Below are 13,559 nucleotides of genomic sequence, written 5' to 3'. Positions count from 1 at the left end.
AGGTTATCTCGGATCATAATTGCTACCCTGTAGTAACAACAGGAAATGCGTGCCACAGCCTAATGTAGCTACAGGGCATTTCAGCAGAGGACGAAACTTCCTAAGACTGGAGGCAGAAGATGTCCAGACATCTGTGATTGTGAATCATTAGCCAAAGCCTTATTTATGATGCTTTAATCTAGGGAACAGAGCCTTCAATTAGTCCTCTGAAATCATAAAATGCAGACTGAAATTGCTGCCAGCCCCCTGTGGTGAGGACACCTCTGCCTTCCAGGGACTTTGCTATGCAACCTACGTGAAGCTCATTAGTCCGCTTGCAAAACTCTTCATAATCTTGGTCAAAATCCATTCTCCGTTGGTCTAAGAAGTTATACTCCTTCTTCTTCATGGCAGCAACAACATCCTGAAAGACGGAAGACAGGAGACGGTCCTTTGGTTTCCTCTCAGCGCTCGGGATTTGGAGCGGTTAACTGCAGGTCTACATAAAGTGATTCCCTCAAAGATGTCTGTTTAAAGGAAAATTTGCATCTTCTCATGCCTCTCACTGGTTGGTGCTATTTGTTTTACACGCAGTAAAATCCTGCCATCCCTCATCCAGAGGAATCCTCCAAGATGCATAATCTTATCACACTGATACACAGATTATTTGGACAAATACATACAATTAAAGTCACACGTGAAAATAAGCAGGGGGTTGCTCAAAAGTTTCTTGTAATGATCACATCTGAAATAAGCTAAAGACAAGCCCAGAGTTGGATTTAATCAAATGTTGTTTTGTTGAGAAGCTTAAATGATCTCAAAGAAAAAATAGACGTTAACAAAATAAAAACCTGTCAGTAAGAAGATGGGGGAGCTATGATACCCACAGGAGAGATGTAACCCCCAAATCAAATACTTTAAGTGAACCATCTAACACACTCTACCGCTTTCAAATGCTCTAGAATTAATTATTTCACATCTCCGGTCTAGGGCTAGGAGAGTATAAATTAAGTGATTGGTCTCCTTGAAAACACCATTATCAGAAGTTTTGTTTGCTCAGCATGATGAGCAGTAATGATTTGTGATCATTCTTCACCAGGTACTAAGCCCTTCTCAGACTCGGAGCGGCACACTGTTGACAGAGCATATAACCTTTATGAAGACTATTGGGTCTCCTCCCACCATCTCCTCTTCCGAGTCACTTCTGCTTAGGTATCATTCGAATCTCTCAACATACAAAACATGCTGCTCAACTTCTGGAAAAGTCTACTAGTGAAAACAAGGTACTCTTTCTTGCTGTCCCCACGGACATATGGACACTGTGAGCGTACATGTAGTATGTGACACGTTTGAGACAAATATGGAGAAGCCACGTTACTTAACTTTTCAACATATATTCTTTTTTAATTCAATTGTGATATTTTTTAGGAGTTTCATACAGTATGCTATTGTTTTTCAATATCTACATTTCCCCCTCTCCCACTTCCAACTCCTCCCATGGTCCCTTCCACTGCCTCTAAAATTCATGATCTTGTCTTCTGAAATCATTATTATTAAATATGTAATGCATATGTAGCATATATGAAATGTACTTATGAGCATATATGTATGTGTATGCATGTGTATATATGTATATGTGTATATATGTGTGTACATATATGTACTATATGTATACATGTATGTGTGTGTATGTGTATACATGTATATGTGTGTATAGACATGTATGTATGTGTTTATATATGTATGTGTATGTATAAACATGTATTGTGTATATGTATATATCACACACATAGCAAGTCTATTTAGTGTTTTTCATGTATGTGTACCTATGTTTAAGGCTGACCACCTGGAACTGGATAACCGATCAAAGGGCTTATCTCTGAGGCAGGCGAAATTTCTTTTTCTCAGTAACCATTGATTGTAGTTATTCAGCTAAAAGTAGGGCCTTGTACAATCTCCTTCATTCACATAGGTACTGTAGACTGGCATGATCATTATGTGGGGATTGTTTAGGCAACCACATTGTTGAAAATGCTTGGGTACAATATCCCTGTCATGTCTAAAAGACACAGCGGTTAGTACCCAGCTCCCTGGCCCTTACAGTCTTTTTCTACTTCGCCCGCTCAGCCTCACCTGTGAGGACTGTGTTTAGATATAACAGCCTGGGCTGGAAACCCAGTGATCTCTCATTCTGTGGTGTATGTAAGCAGGTGTTTGACACATGTGCGTGAGAATGCACATCTGTGCTTGAAACATCCTTGAGAAACTGTTGTCTCTTTCTACCGTATGTTCTGAGAACCAAACTTGGGTTGTCAGGCTTGCAGGGCAAGCCTTCCTTCCACTGGCTCTATATAAGCCTTTAACATGTATACAAATAAAATGTATACAGAACTTAAACGTCACTCAAATCTTGGTGTCAAATGGTGCCTGGGATACATTGTGCTCTTCACCAACTATTTTTGCATAAGGTAGAAAAAAGGAAATATGAAAATCTATATGTGAGTGGATGAGGAAGAACTGGATGCAGGCAATGGCCATGAGTATGAAAGAGAATGTAAGGTACATGTTTTCTATTTCTAATTACAAAGATGTCAGGGATATTGGGTTTTGGTGGTAAAGAAGTGCATAAAGCATGTTTAGTACTGGAAGTGTAAAATCTATTGTGAAGTTCACAGCTTCTACCTCAAATTCCACTTCTAATTGTATATAAGCTCATTAAGTTGTATGATTTTGGGTCTGGTTAATTTTGGTGTGTTGTGATTTTATTTATTTCTAAGATTTCTTATGATAAAATTTATTTTTAGAAATTAATTTTTAAAGGAAAAAAATTATATTTTAACTGTTCTCTTGGGTTACTAAGGAAGATGCTTTTTCTTAAAGATGACAAACTTGGACCTTCACTAGGTTCAAGGACGTGTTTCATCCTTGTAACCACATATCTGAGAAGAATTCAGTTCTCAAATAAATCCAACTTCCTTATTTAAAAGTCCAAACAAAATTTATATTACATACTCATGATTTGTCTAAGTATCACTATCTGTAAAATATTTAAGCCTGCTTATGGGTAGAGACAGAAAATGGTATTTAAATGTATAATACCTGATATTTAGCCACCATGTCTTCCAATCCCTCTATTTTGGAATCTTGCAGGACTGAGTATGTCTTGAAGGTAGTGAAGATGTCCGTTATCTTGGCCAGGCGTCGGTGGAAAGTTTCAAATTTTCCAAAAATATACATCTCACTAAAGTCAAATTGTTTTTCACTTGGATTTTGCTTAAGCTTTTGTTTTGTCTCCTGAAAGCAGGACTGGTATCCCTGAAGGTCAAAAGCAAAGAATATAAGGAAAATGGGACTCGGGCAGGGGACATGTCTAAGAGTGGGAGCAACCCCCTAGCACAGAAGGGAGGGAAGAGGGAAAGAAGGGAGGGAGGGACAAAGGGAAGGAGAGAGAAAAAAAGAAGAGAAGGAGGGGGCATGCAGAGGAGAGAGGGGGGAGGAGGGAAGGGAGGAAGAAACAGGGGAAGGAAGGAGGAGCAAGGGGAGGGAAGGAGGGGCAAGGAAAGGAGAGAGGGAGGGAGAAGGGGAGAGGAAGGGAAGAACAGGGGGAAGGAAGGAGGAACAGGGAGAGGAAAAGAGGGGCAAGGGAAGGAGAGAAGAAAGGAGAAGGAGGGGGAGAAGAACAGGGGGAAGGAAGGAGGAACAGGGGAGGGAGGGAGGAGCAGGGGAAGAAAAGGTTCATCTATTTCTCCAATGAAGATGGTGGCAAAATTAGAATCCCTCCTCATAACTGCATTCCTTTCCACTTAGACATTGGTCTGACTCTTCTCTTTCCCCATCCAACAAACGGCTACTTTAGTGCGATTCAAACCTGTGTCTTTTCCTCCTCGGTCCCACAATGTCTAGTACCATTACCTGCTTAAGTTTAATAGCAGCTGCTATTTTTTGCATAACAATGTCCTGAGGCTGGCTCCAGATGGTGGCAGTCCCATTGTTGGTGATGTGGGCTTTACATGTAGATATCATCTGATTTGTCACCTAAAATTTTCCAATAACAACAACAACAACAACAATAGTAATAATAATAATAATAATAATAATAATTTCAGGTACATAATACTCTGAATTATAAACCTGAATAGAGTCCTCAAGTCTTCTTCTCAGAATCTAGTCTGTGACCTTCATCCCCTCCTTTGCTTTTACCTCACAACACTGATCAGCCCTAACCCTCTGATACAGTCAAAATCCACAGTCTGGATTGCGATTGGCAATCCCAGAATGACGGACGAAGAGCCATCGTCTTCAGTGATGAAGCCAGCGGTAAATTACCCAATGCAGTGAATGGCTCCTCGTTCGTGCCCCGTTGAGAGGAGATGGGGATCTCTGGGGGTGGGAAGAGGATTATATAGGGTGGAGACATGAACGTGGCCCAAAGCTATTATTATATGGGCATAGATGTCAAAGCACAGATTTTTAAAGTGATCTGTGAAACCAGAGTTGGACACACCATGAAAAGTCAACCATGGAGTTCACACATTTATTCAAAAATGAAGATCTTAACCAACCACAGGATTTGCTGCCCCATCTAACAACCACTAGGTTTTCCTCTGCAGTCCCCTCTTCTGATGTCTACCTTAGCGTTAACTAGCACCATGTAAAGTCTGACTTGAAAGATCATGTCACCATAACCTGCAGTGAAAATATCAGAAAGGGGACATCTGAGAAACATGGATACAGCTAATATAGAAATCTACTAATGTTATATTCACCCTTCCAACCTTCAAAATATCTCCTTCAAAACCTTATTGGTTGTAAATGAATCAAAAGAATAATTAAATGTCTGTGCAACATGAAGGGGGTGGTATCAATCAGGTGAAGAAGTGAGAATAGGACTAGAGAGATGTCTCAGCCGTTACGAACACTTCTTGTTCTTACAGAGGGTCCAGGTTAGATTCCCAGTATCCACATAATGACTAAAATCCATCTGAAACAAGTACAAGGGACCCAATACCCTCTTCTAGCATATTCAGACACCAAGCATAGGCATGGCACGTAGACATCATACATGCAAGCAAAGTTTCCGTGTTAATAAAATAAAAGTAAATAAATCTGAAAAGGGAGGGTAGAGATAGAGCAATATTTATGTGCCCGTTGGTTTTAGGGTTGTATTGTATTGTGTGTTGGAAGCTGGGTCAATATACAATTTCTTATACTACTTGAAAAAGTCTGTTACAAATGTTTCTGATCATTTGGTAGTTTCACAAGCACATACAAATAATATGAATGAAATATCAATTAATCATACAAATAGACTTTTGTGTCTCATTTACCCAGGTGTATTGGCTGGTTTTGTGTCAACTTGAAACAAGTTGGAGTTATCAAGAGAAAGGAGCCTCAGTTGAGGAAATGCCTCCATGAAATCCAGCCGTAAGGCATTTTCTCAACTAGTGATCTAGAAGGGGGAGGGCCCAGCCCATTGTGGGTGGTACCATCCCTGGGCTGGTAGACCGGAGTTCTACAAGAAAGCAGGATGAGCAAGCCAGAAAATACAAGCCAGTAAGTAACATCTCTCCATGGCCTCTGCATCAGCTCCTGATTCCTGACCTGCTTGAGTCCCAGTCCTGACTTCCTTTGGTGATGAACAGCAATGTGGAACTGTAAGCTGAATAAACGCTTTCCTCTCCTACTTGGTCATGATGTTTGTGCAGGAATAGAAACCCTGACTAAGACACCAGGTAATATCCACCTCTGACCCAAAACACTTACAAGTCAAAGTATGGTCTTGCAGTTGTAAACATCATTGTGGTTTGGGGCAGGATCATTTTAATTAGTCACAAAAGTCCTCATCTCTTCATCTCTGAAGTATGGGGACTGTAGCCATGAGCTACCATAACTGACTTCGTAGCATTTTTCATGGTCAAAATTTACACAATAGAAAATAATGGCAAGCTAAAAAAATCACACAGGAAAATTCTGAAAAGAATCTTAGTTTTTAATATGTAAAATAATAAAATATTTTATCACAACAGTTACCTTAGAAAGCAATGCTTTGTTTGCTAAAAAAAAATCTACCACATGAAATTAATTGTATATCCCTAAATCCTCTTAAATAGAAAAAGCACAGATACTTGATTAAGCCAAGATAATAGATTTTTATTACCCAAAAATTGGCCATTGGTAGCTAGGTGACCACAATCTCCCTCCCACAAACTCACCTTTACAAACAAAGATGTGATCTTCTCGGAGGTGTTATAGTAGTGAGAAATGCTGTAGATCATTTTAATGGCATTTATAAGTGTTGGAATAGCATCTATCACCGTTATCTAGAAGAGATTCCATATGTTTCCAGTGGAAAATAACAAATCAAGCAAAATTCTAATTATGAGAGCCTAATCATTCTACTTTCATTCAAATAAAGTTTGGGATTATTAACAAAGAATCTCAAATAGTACCTAACAGTTTACACAAATAGATTTTATAAACAATAGTTTTTATTATTTTGGTCATATGTGGTGAGTCTTGCTGTTCATGACAATTAGGTTATGTTAACTGTTGTTTTTGTAATGCGTGTAAGTAGATATTTCCTAACGCTAACAGACTTTTTTAGAATGTAAGCCATATTACCCCAATGTAAGCCACCTTTTTAGAATGTAATCCATATTTCCCAATGTAAGCCAACTTTCCCCATAGTTCTTTGGGGTAAATTCTGAACTATCAGCTTCAACACTGAAGGGGAAATGTTATGTGATGCATTTTTTTAAATATAACATTTTTAAGTATACAAAATTCAAAATAGATAATGATAAAGATAGATGACAAATGGATGGATGGATGATTGATAGATAAATAGAAGATACATACTAGATAGATGATAGATAAATAGATAATAGATAGATTGGTAGATTGATAGATGATAGATAGATAGATAGATAGATAGATAGATAGATAGATAGATAGATAGATGATAGATAGGTAGGTAGATAGGTAGATAGGTAGATAGATAGATAGATAGATAGGTAGATAGGTAGATAGATAGATGCAGTCTCAGTCATAAGATATAAACAAAGCTATATGAGTGTATTTTTAAGAACATGAGATTTCTTAGACCTTTCTAGCAAACAGTCACATCTGTCACCTAAAATTCCACACTCTATTATGCTAGTACAGAAAGGGTCACCAGTGGAGTAAAGGAGCAGAAACCTTAACTCACAGGGTCACTGCTGTACAGAGGGTCACAGCATTTCTCCAGTGTGTACAGATATTTCACATTGTCCTTAGCTTCATTGGCTGCATCAGTGATCCTAATATCTGTATCCCGCCAAACCTGAGCACAACACAGAAGAACACTGTTCAGACACTTATCCCAGACGATTGCAAAATAAGAGCGACTAGGCATCATGCTGATCCCCTAGGCATCTCCATTTGCTTCCTGCATCCTGCAATTAAAATACTGAATCTTAAAAGGATGTGGAAGAGCAAGCCAAAAAATTTAACTAAATATTTAAGGGCATTTATTTTTGGATTTTCCTTGTACACTCTATTCTAGCAAAAACCAGCACAGTCCTGCAAAACCACAGCTGCCTGCAATGTGGTCACCAGACTAGCTTCCTGTCTCATGCTCGCTCATATTCCCCATATTCTCCTCATTTCAAAAATGCTCCTTCCCCCGTGGCCCTATACTTGTATCCATTTAGTGCATTATTTTAACTACCAACTGTCTATCAAGACATCAAAATAGAACGCTATCTGAATATTAAAGGGGACACAGCATGCAGAATTGGCTGTGTGCAGATCCTAATGGTAGTAATTCTGAATGGTCACGATGTGTAAAGTCACACCGTGACTTGCTGCTGATGAATAGAGTACTACAGAAGTGATGATGTTTTACTCCCGGGGTTAGCTTTTGCAATGTGCCTCCTAGATCGGGTGCCCTTGTCCACACTCTGTACTTCTGTTCAAAGGAGACCTGGCACCCCCACCTGCTAGCTGCCTGTGGAGGGGAGCATGTGAGGATGCCTCTGACCAACAAAGAACGGCCATGTCATGAGCAAACTTGGAAGCAAACCTTTCCTGTGTGAGCCTGCAAAGGAGCCAACAGCTTAGATGCAGCCTCATTGGACCCTTGAGTCAGAAGCAGCCAGCTCGGCCACACCACAGTCCCTGGTCTGAGGTAAAAATACTGTTCTCAGCTGATGAGTTTTGGGGCTATTTGCTTTGCAGTATAAAAGTAATATATAAGGACTTAAGACTTTACAGTTGCTGCACCTGCATTGTCTGAATGCATTGCATGCGTGCATGTGTTCTTGTATGATCATTTGATCACACTATATCTCACTATCTGCAATGTTCACTAACAGTACATATGCATCCAAGTACAACATCTAACAAACGTCTTTAACTGGAAGGCTAATTCCCAGTGCCCAAAGTTATGTGACAAATATCACCCAGTCTTAAAAGATTTTCCTCCCGGTAAAATAACAACTTTCTGTTCCTAATTGCTCTGTGGGGTTGGGGGGATGGAGAACTCTCCTGTTCGCCTACTTCAAATCGTGGCAAAGTGGCTACGAACCTTCAGAAGCTTGGACTTGGCCGCGGCAAGCACTGCCAGGATGGCCTTCACATCTGGGCTTTTCAGTTGATCTAAAAGGTAATTAAACTTGGAGAGCCTTTTTTTCCAGTGCTCCAACTCTGCTCGAGGCCCAACATCATCTGCTTCCTTTCGGAGCTGGTTGTTCTCAGCGAGGATCTGTGGGTGCAGAAGAAGAACAATTGTGAAAAAGTCCTGCATGAGCCAAAAAGGGGGTGGGGGAAGGTAGAAACAAAGAAAGAACACTATGTGAATCTTGTTTATGTGTTTTATTCAGTTCCATGACTCTAATGATAGACTTTGACCCAACATGCATCCTTTATTCCCCAACTGACTTTCACTAGCAGTAACTTCGGTGATGACATTGAATGACCTCCAGATACCATGACGACATGCAGCTTCCTTGTCTGTTCTTTACGTGCATAAACTGAAGCCATGAGGCCTCAAGAAATGCCACGCCCTAAGCAGGGTGATTTTATATGTATGTGGTGTTTGGATGGAGGAGTCGGCTCCCTTTAGAACTTTTCTAAGACTTTTGAAAAAAGTTTATTTTTATTTATGTACATATGTGTGTTTGGGGTTGCAAGTTTATTGTGGTACCTTTGGAAGCCAGACAAGGTGTTTGATGCCCTGGAGCAGCAGTTCCAAATCTATAACATTTGATGTGAATGCTAAAATCTGAACTCAAGACCTCTGCACAAACAGCAAGTGCTCTTTTTTCAATGGTTAGTATATTTAATTAATGGTTAGTTAATTAAACTAATGGTTAATATATTTAACCATTAAATATATTAGTCTGAAGCTCTCAGTTGAAGAACCCAATGAATTAGGGACCTCGCCCACACTTCTACAGAAGTTTTCTCAAGAAAAATTAGCAAAGTGAAACCTTTTAGTCACTAAGTTCACAAAATCACCTATTTCTACATCCTCAGAGTCCTATTCTTCCTTAATAGCACCCATAAACAAATGACCTTTTCCTTAATAATGACCATAAATAGAAAGCACACTGAAGCTCCCTTCTTTATGGGAGTTTTGGTATGATGTGGGGAAAGTGAGAATACCAGGATAGAATTCTTCCATCGGTAACCTTAGTGATACAACTTCTGAAATGACTACAGATTTCTGGGAGTTACCTGTTCCATCTGTTTGATCCACATTCTCATGCAACTCTCTACTTTTTCCACAGTCTCGGGATTACTAGCCAGAGCCAAGTAGTCCATGGGTTCCTTCAGAGATTTTAGTTCAACTATGTCACATCTTTGAAGGATCACCTAATTAAAATTGAGATTACAATAATAAGAAAAAATGGTTTTAAAATGCCTAGATACACATTTTGGTCAGTTTGCGTCTAGTCGGAACTCAGTAGAATCTTGCCATCTTTCCTACCTTGATCACTCAAAATGCTTCCTGAAAGGGCAGAGAAAGAGTCAACCTATAGGAAATTAGCACAGGAGGTGGAAGTGGGTAATTCTCAATCTGTCGCTGAATTCCTTCTTCAGACGAATGAGAGAAAAAGATTCCCATGCCTTCGTGGTTAGCACATTCAATTGGAAATGCTCGGGTACAGTTTAGAGGGCAGTGAACCACAAATAAGAGGACATGGCATACCAAATGACGATGTGGCCCTCTCTGTTTCTACTAATGCTTTTCCTTCTGGTGAAAGTGTTGCTTAAAACGTGTGTGCATCTCAGAACTCAGTGCTTGGATTTAATTCAGCTCTACCCTCAATAGAGTGCCATCAGCATATTCAGAGCCAACAGAACTGTCATTGCTATCTCTCACTCACAAGCTGTAACATCGAGTCTCTAAATTAAATAGAGCACCAAAGAATGCTCGAGAGAGATGGGCATGGAAGTGTGTGGAGATCTGTTGGGAATACCGAGGGAACACACCCACACTGGAATTCCTCCTGAAGGCTGCTCATGCCTTCCTTATAATTCATAAAAATCCCTCTCAGCGCTCATCTCTGATAGTCTCTGGTGCTGCCTTCCAAGCCCACTGTTTAATGGCTGGATGGTATTAGAGGCCTTAAGTTCCAAGACAAGTTCTGCATCTCCCCCACCCCACCCCATTCAACTGGTACAACTCAGAAATCAGATTCCACGACCAACTCATTCCCCACCCTCACCCTCACAGAACTTTCACACACCCACTCAAGTAACATAAGCACCCAAGCAACCCTGGGCTTTTGCTGCCACTGATCCAGCCTGGGCAGACTTCCAGCACTCCTCCGTGGTCCCACACACCTAGTTAATTGTGCACACAACTAAGGAGGGAAGAACGCCTACCCCGTCCGAATAAAATTTGCCTGATGCCCCAATACTACATCATCTGGTTAGTATAGATTCCATTCCAAATACTGAAACAAGCTCAGTATTCCCTGGAGTGGTGGGGATCTGCCTTGCTGTGGTTACCATAGGAACCACATACTCTGACCACATATACCTGACTTTGGCTGGATATCCTCACTTACTCGCCCCTCTGTCTGTCTGTTTGTATGCCCCCTCTGTGTCTCTGTCTCTATGTGTGTACACACACACACACACACGCACATTCCAGATACACATGAGTGTGTAACCTCCAAAGTCATTCACGAAATGTGCTGCACAAGTCATATAAAAGGCAAATCTCCTATTTGCCAAGTTCATTATTAAAAGCTGTTTTAGTCATAAGCTAAACTATCATACTCAGCCTTCACCCGGTGTCTTAATTCTTCCTTCCTTCTTCCACCATGTCTGTGTTTTCCATTCACCCATCCTGCTCCTTCCTACTTAACACACGTACACATCTATGTACACAGAGTCACACACGTGCACACCACTGTAGCTCCAAACTCCTTTTCATTTTAGGATATGCATCAGTGTCACAAGTGTCCCATGCTCCATCTAACAAAGTGAGTAAAACCTTTCCATTGCTACAGACCAGCAGCTTTCAACCTGTGGATCCCAAACTGTCCGGGGGTCAGATGACTCTTTGGCAGGAGTCATATATCAGATACCCTGCAAATCAGAAGTTTACATTGCAATCCATAGCAGTAGACAGTTACAGTTATGAAGTAGCACTTTAATAATTTTAGGGTAGGGGAAGGAATCATCACAACATGAGGAGCTGTATTAAAGGGCCACAGCATTAGAAAGCTTGAGAACCACAGCTACAAACATTCTTATAGATCTCAAAAGCATTAAGCCATGCCCACTGTGTTTATATCAAGCCACAGGTACATTCTAAGAATATGCTAAATGGATCTACAAACACTTTCAAGGCTTTCAACACAGTGGAATAGAGACTGTATCAGAAAAGCATCTCTCTCCTATTTTGTGTTGCTGGGAATCCAATTGTTTCTAACGAACCACTTGCTCCTCCTTACCTTCTCCTGCAGACTGTTCTGCGCACCCGACAAGATGCCCACAAAGCCTTCCAGAGAGCTCAGGAACTCCTGCTGGATGCTGGGTGCATCCTGTATCCCGTCGAGCTCACCCCAGCCATGGCTCGAGGCCCTGAGAGCTGGGATGAAGATGTCTGAGAGGAGGCGCCTCACGCTGTTCAACAGGCCCCCGTCTGCGGTGTCTAAGGTGTTAAAGCTCACCTCCTGGAAAACAGTTTCATCACCCTTGTATCATAAAAATCAGTCTCAAACACAGCATAACAATGAAGTCGGTGAACAAGTTAATTAGCCAAATAGTGAATCAATTTTTAATACCCTGCTTGAAAGTTCAAGTTATAACACTCTGAATTTTAAAAAAAATGAAATAAATTGAATTCTAGATGTTTACTGGTTTATTTTGCTACAAGAAAGTAATGAGGTCACGTAACCTCTAACAGACAGGAAACAGCTATATGGGCACACTTTGCTTTACACAGAACACAAAAGTTGTAAATCCACTTTTAGAAATCTTGTCATTAAGTAAATCATTTGACAGGATATTCTTTTGGGTAGAAAAGCACTCTCTCTACACAGATTCAATGTCGTGTGAATATTTTATTACTAAATAGAATATCAATCCCTCATTATCAAAAGACAAGAAAGTAATATCTCAATTGGCTGTCTTAAGTCCTAAATAAAAATTAAATATGAGGCTTTTCTTGCTACTGGTTTATTTATTTATTTGTACATGTGTCCCAGGAATTTAACTGAGAACTTTTCCTATGCTAAGCAAGCACTGGAACGCTAAGCTAAAGCCCCAGCCCCTGAAGGCAGCTTTAGATCCTTTAACTAGCCAGCGCCTATCTCCAGAAGACCGGGTAGATATGAGTGATGCCTGTGGTTTGGAGATCTGATATAAACAGCTGTCTCCTTACCCGGTGGATGTTCTCAGCTGTGACGGCTTTAGATGGGTCAGACCTGATGAAGAACACGCATGCTCCCATAAGAGCAACATCTTTCCCTTCGGTCACAAACACCTTGGGCTTCTTCATCTTTCCAGAAACAGGATTCACCCCTCCTGAGGGGCCAAGCTGCCCTACAAACACAAAGCAATTTCAGTCTCACAAATGCTGCTTATGCTGTACTGGGTTGCCACCTAGGATGAATGTTCCTTCTAGAAATTACTATGGCTGACCTGCCCATGTCCTCAGGCAGGCCCATCGATTGGATAATCTCCAGTCTCATCCTGAAAGAGACCTAAAAGGATCTGCTGGGTTCTGGCTCATGGAGGCAGTGAGAAAGAGACTGGGGTGGAGATAGGGTGGCAGAAAAAAAAAAATCACTGGTTGGCATACACTGTGTTCCAGACTTTCCCTTGGGCACCACGTCTACACTACTAAAACTTACAACCCTGAGGCGCCTGGGAGCTCTCCTAAACTGTACCAGCCACAAATAGCAGAGGCAAGGTCAAAGCCAGCCTTACCTACAAAACTCAGGACTCCCTTCAGTGACACCATCATAATCCAGGCAGCAGGTCAGTTCTAGAAATTGTTAGTGTCGGGCTTGGGCAGAGGTAAGGTGACAAAGAAACCGATGTTCTTGCTCTAGAGTGAGACCAGGGCTTTAGCCCAC

At 40.9% G+C, this 13,559-nt stretch overlaps 1 protein-coding gene across 1 annotated transcript in view; it reads right to left on the bottom strand.

The window, feature by feature from the left end:
• Positions 1-13,559, bottom strand: part of DNAH5 (dynein axonemal heavy chain 5) — a gene marked incomplete at both ends in the record, with an annotated part of 235,306 nt that overhangs the window by 197,623 nt on the left and 24,124 nt on the right. Inside the window, 9 exons of the mRNA XM_080933639.1 lie at positions 296-403; positions 3,079-3,294; positions 3,892-4,014; positions 6,192-6,299; positions 7,187-7,300; positions 8,546-8,722; positions 9,697-9,834; positions 11,931-12,152; positions 12,863-13,023. Coding sequence (XP_080789765.1) covers positions 296-403; positions 3,079-3,294; positions 3,892-4,014; positions 6,192-6,299; positions 7,187-7,300; positions 8,546-8,722; positions 9,697-9,834; positions 11,931-12,152; positions 12,863-13,023 — 1,367 coding nt within the window. The remainder of the gene's footprint in view (positions 1-295; positions 404-3,078; positions 3,295-3,891; positions 4,015-6,191; positions 6,300-7,186; positions 7,301-8,545; positions 8,723-9,696; positions 9,835-11,930; positions 12,153-12,862; positions 13,024-13,559) is intronic.

The sequence above is a fragment of the Micromys minutus genome (assembly GCF_963924665.1).
Source record: "Micromys minutus genome assembly, chromosome: 20".
NCBI classification, from domain to species: domain Eukaryota; kingdom Metazoa; phylum Chordata; class Mammalia; order Rodentia; family Muridae; genus Micromys; species Micromys minutus.
Note: the sequence above shows the minus strand (reverse complement) of the source record. Positions and strands in the feature narration are given on the sequence as shown.